Raw genomic sequence first — 5124 nt, forward strand, 5'->3', positions numbered from 1 at the left:
AAGCCCATGGACCCCTTCTCAGAATAATGTGGTGGGTTTTTTTTTCATTTTGTGAAGTTTTTTAAATTTATGTTTAACATTCATTTTTTAAATTTTTATTTCTCTCTCTCCCTCTCACTCTTCCCCTACCCATTTAAAAGGCAAGCACTGCTTTTTAATATTTTTATTTTTAAATATATATTTTTAATATTTTTAAATATATAAAAATGCATAGTAAAACTAGAAAAACCAGAAGCTAATGAAACTAAATATGGCATTTTGTCCCATCTGAGAACTACCCACAGACCGCAAATGGACCCATCCCAGAGAGTCACCAAAGGACCACTGAGGTAGTGGGACTTGTCCAGGGTCACCCAGCCACCCTTCCCAGTTCCAAACCCAGCCCTCTATCCCCCAGACCAGAATAACACAGAAAATGTCGGCTGTTACCATCATTAGCACTTTTATTAGTCATAAGAGAGACCCGAGAGTCAGGACTAGGGTCTGAAGCTGCCTCAGTTGGAGGAATCATTCGAAATCCACTGTTTTGAGCTTGAAGTCACCACTAACTTGCAAGAAGTTGATTGTTTCTAGGTTAAGTCGGTTGGGGAAACTGATCTGAGAGTCATCAGGCAGCCTCACAGTAAACTGATTCCCTTCAAACATCATACAAACCTGAATGGGGAGAGGGAAGAAGAAGCTGAACACAGAAGCCCGGGCTTGGGTTCAAATTTTACCTTAAGACATTTACTGCGAGTCATTGAGTGACCTTTGACAAAGCATTTCTTTATTCTGAGCCTCAGTTTCCCTTTCTGTAAAATGAGGGGGTCAGGCTAGACTGTCCCTGAGGTTCCTTGCAGCTCTAAATCAAGTGTCTTATTTGTGTCCTGGGACACCCCAGACTCCTCTCTAATCCTATTGGGACCATGGTTCTTCACAACTCCCTCCCTTTCTTCTTGCCCCCTCACCCAGCGCAAGGGATGCTGGGCTTCTTGCCCTGCCCTTTGGACTCCCACTGACCCCTTTCCCCTCTAGCTTTTCATCTTTTCCCCATCAGAGTTTGTTTCCAGGGCTCTTCTGTCAAATGCAAGGCGGGGGATGAGATCATCTCTTGGGTCCTCCCCAGCTAGGACATGCCATGCTATGATTCTGGGGTCTCACCTCCACCCTGCTCCCTGGCAGAAAGGGGAAGTTGGTCTCCCTTTGCTCGGTGCCCCAAGTGCCTTCCTGTCTGGAGTTGCAGATGATGGTGTTGGTATCATCACAGGCGTTGAAGCGTGGGTTGAAGTGCAGGGCAAGGTTATGTTCATCTTTGCCCAGGTTCACCCTAAAGCTGGGAATCCAGAACACATCTCCATTATTGTCATGGGGCCCAGAGCCTTGGAAATCCCCACTCAGAGAATCCCTGAGCAGAAGATCCCCAAAGGGACTCTCACCCAATCCTGATCTGACATGGCATCTACCCCCCTACCCCCACCCTGTTCAACATATGACCGTGGTACATATTTTACTAACTTCAGAGACAGGGAGCTCACTACCTATCCAAACTGTCCATTCCAGGTACTGGGTAGTTCCTGTTTTTCCTCATGCTCAGTCCTCTGGGGCTGAGGCAAAACCATATGGGTGCTCTTCTAAGCAAGGGTCAAGTACAAGCAGGTATGTACAGGATTCAGCTCTCACCCAGGGTTACATTTGCTGTGAGCACTAACACCTCAGAAACTGGCAATAGCTACAAATCATGCTTGAATTTACTGTTTTGTTCATTGTCTAGAATTAAGAAAGTGATGGAGAAGATGGTAATGATGAAAATTAAACTTAAAAGTATGGTATAAACCTTTCCCCCTGCCCCCGAGTGGGTTGTTAAAAATTTACCAGCACATCCCTGGGTGCTGGCCTCAGAAGTGCCTCTACAAACACAGCAAGCCAACCCTTTCCAACTGTTTAATGTTTGTGGAATTGTATTATGCATATGTGGCTGGAAGGTGGCTGAAAGATAAGCCTTCCCTGAAGGCTTGAGCTTTGAATCCCTCTTCTTCCAGGGAGCCTTCCCTGATTACCTAGCTCACCGTGACCTTTCTCTCCCAGTTTTCTGCACAAGTTGCTGTCTTGGCACCCATTACCTGGTGACTGCTGAGATTATTTGTCAGCAGAGTGGGCTAGGAGCCAGGGAAAATGAGTGCTTTATTGGACAAATCATCTATGCTACTGATGCATTCACTGTGTGACCTTGGATAAATCACCTCTCCCTGAAACTCAATTTCCTTTCATTTTCTCCCAAAGAAAAAGGTTGTATGAGATGACTTCCAAGGCCCTTCTAGGCTCAGATATTTTGTGGTATATAGTCACTCCCAGGGTTATAAGGGAAAGACTTTGTTAACCTTAAAAAAAAAAAACCAAAACCCTGCTAAATGAAAGAATTATTAATGATTATTACATACCTGCTTCATATGGGTCTTTCTCCATACCCCAATTAAACGCTACACTTCTGCAGGGTGAGTATCTTGCCTTATTTATCTCAAAATCTCTCACAGTGCATAGATGGAATGGGCAGGTCCCTAGGTAATGTTGCCCATTCCCCCAGGTTAGAATCAACTTCCCAGAGGCCCTTGCAGGTGGCTACTGCTAAGCATAACTAAAAGAAGGAAGCTTAAGGGGTTTGGTAGCCAGAAGTAGGAACCATCTTGATCCCTGGGTCACACATCTCAAAATACCCTTCAAATCAACTTTGTAATTCACAATGTGATATTGCTTGATTTCTCAGTGGGTGGAAGGAGGAGCTGAAGAGAGAGAGCCTGGGTCCTGCAAGGATTTGGCAGGAAGTGATTCATTGCAGATGTTGCTTTTTCTATTTACCCCTGCCCCTCCACCTCCCTTGAACCAGAATGGGTCAACTACAGCCCCTAGACTGGGCAAGCCACACCTCCTGCCTGCCTAGCTCCTGAAGAGGGGCTGAAGAGGCTGACGGAGCCAGACAGAGGCCAAGGATACACACCAGGACTTCAGGACCACGGTCTCATCCCTCCCATCTCCCACTTACCACTTTGCATCAGGGGATACATCTCCCACTATTTTTATGCACACTCCAGGTTGGAGGTCCAAGTTAGTGGCAATCATTTCCTGAAGAGACCAAGCACAGTGAGGTTAGGACTGCCTGGGAGCTAAGAAGATGCAGAGCTTCCATTTGGGCGGGGCCACCCTCCAGGAAAGTTCTAGAAAAGCAGACTCCTCCAGGCTGGTTAGTGCTGAAGTGGGAGTCAGTCTCAACTGGGTGACCTTGCAGAAGTTCCTTTGGGTCTCTGGGCCTCACTTCTCCCATCTGTTAAATGGGAGACTAACCTAGATGATTGATCCAGTCCACTCCTCATTTTACAGATCAGGAAACAGGTTCAAAGAAGCAAGAGGTGACCTGTCTCAGGTCCCACAAGTGAACAAGAGAATCAGAACTAGAAATCAAATTTTTCCCGAGTCCCAGGCCCATGCTCTCTTTGTCCACATGGCTACCCCAGCACCATTTTAGGCTGGCATCATATGTATCCTGGCCCTTGGGGAAGCGCTTACCATGGTTCTACCTGAAGGGTAGGAGATAGACTACAGCTCAATGAGCTAACTCCCTGGTAGCTAGGTCAGCCTTATCTTGCCTCCCCCATACCCCCATTGTCCTGCTCTCCTCATGAGTTGTCCTCATCTGATTAAGCAGGGAAGGAATTCCTCCCCAGGAAAGTTTTCAGGAAGAGTTTCCCCCTTCCCCAGAGCCAAGTCTTGGTCCCAGTCTGGGTCAGGAGCCAGCTATGGCCAGGAGAAGGGGAGCTGGCAAGGGAGGGGGAGGTTCAGAAAGAATAGGGAATCAAGGGTGACCTTGGCAGAAAAAATGTAAAGGAACTTAGCTTCTCCGGTGCCTGCGCTCCTACCACCCCTTAGGAGAGGAGCGAGGGAAGCAGCCAGGACGGATGTGTGGTCTCCTCCTGTTCTAAATCAATGGAGAAGTAATCTGGGGGCAGTTGAGGGGAATCTCGTGCTCTGGATTCCCAGAGAAGGGGCAAGAAGTGTATTTGTCAGGCTAATTCGGTCTTATTTTTAAAGGCGGGGGGGGCGGGGTTGGAATGACTTGCTCCCTGCCCCACCCCTTCTACCATCTCCTTTTCCAGTGCAGCCTCCTCATCCTGGACTTTCTTTGTACCATCAGGCTAGGCTGGAGTTAACTCCGTAACGCAATCATTCATTCCAAAAAGTCTGATCCTCTGGCAGAAGATCCATCTCTGCCCCCATTCCCCGCCTCCGTCATCTAGCCGCTTTCCCTTCTGTCTCCACTCAAGGAAAGCATTCCCCCACGTCCAGCCTCCACCTACCTCCTCACGGCCAGGGGACACCCTAACTCTAACCCCATGCCAAGTCCCGCTTCCCCCTTGCTCCCCTCTCCCCAGGATGTCTCTGGACTTGGCAGCTTGTCAAAGCTCTTGGGATCAGCAGCCAGAGATAGGGGACAGCTGCAAGGGGGAGGGGAGGGAGGGGCAGCCCCTGCAAGAGCTGGAGTGAAGAGAAGAGAAGAGATTGGAGAAGAGAAGCCCCAGCCCGTACAGAGCCCCTCCTGAGCACACCCTTCTCAAATCTCCCGGCTCCTTTACAAGCCCCAAGCCCAGAGGAAGCCCGTGCTCCTGGACCCTCAGGCTATACCCTAGACTAGCAGCTCCTGGAGCACTCACATTGGCCATGATGGAAGATGAGAAATGCTGCGGCGATTGTCCTGGCTGCGATAGGATCCCGAAGGATAACGTCCAACTCTGGGGATGGTAATTCAGGGCGTTGTCCGACCCTTTATATAGCAGGTCCCCGGTCCCCCCCCCCAGCTCCAGGCTTCGGCTAAGTCACCCTCCCTCCCCGCCCTCTCGCACTTTTCGCCAATCGAGAGCCGCAAAAGAGGAGGGGGCGTACCTCAGGGGCGGGACCGGAGGAATTTTTGAAGTCTTTCTTGGAGGGGTAGCCAATCAAGATGGTGACACCCCTTTGGCCACACCCCATCCACACCAAACTCCTCCCTTTTCTAGCCTTTTCCCCCACATCCGAACCCAAAAAAGCTGTCCTTTGGGGGATGGGGGTGGAATAGAGTGGTGGAGATTTTGAGCGAGGAGTGGAAAAATAGTTGTAGAA

At 49.1% G+C, this 5124-nt stretch overlaps 1 protein-coding gene across 1 annotated transcript; it reads right to left on the bottom strand.

Annotated features, from left to right (window-relative positions):
• Positions 1-420: 420 nt before the first annotated feature.
• On the bottom strand, positions 421-4787 carry LGALS1 (galectin 1). The gene is made up of 4 exons (XM_027873108.1): positions 4680-4787; positions 3017-3096; positions 1141-1312; positions 421-654 (listed from the first exon to the last, which is right to left on the bottom strand). The coding sequence occupies exons 1-4, from the start codon at positions 4686-4688 to the stop codon at positions 508-510; spliced, it is 408 nt and encodes a 135-aa protein (XP_027728909.1). The 5' UTR covers positions 4689-4787; the 3' UTR covers positions 421-507.
• Between the last annotated feature and the right edge of the window lie 337 nt (positions 4788-5124).

Source organism: Vombatus ursinus, unplaced genomic scaffold (assembly GCF_900497805.2).
Source record: "Vombatus ursinus unplaced genomic scaffold, bare-nosed wombat genome assembly UNPS02003292.1, whole genome shotgun sequence".
Classification (NCBI taxonomy): Eukaryota; Metazoa; Chordata; class Mammalia; order Diprotodontia; family Vombatidae; genus Vombatus; species Vombatus ursinus.

What these genes read in the sequence shown, in the direction of transcription:
- LGALS1 (XM_027873108.1), bottom strand. An exon ending in GTATCCCCTGATGCAAAGTG is followed by an intron (nt 1,313 to 3,016) that starts GTAAGTGGGAGA and finishes CTGGATTCCCAG; the next exon opens with CTTTAGGGTGAACCTGGGCA. An exon ending in TGCCAGGGAGCAGGGTGGAG is followed by an intron (nt 655 to 1,140) that starts GTGAGACCCCAG and finishes CTCCCCATTCAG; the next exon opens with GTTTGTATGATGTTTGAAGG.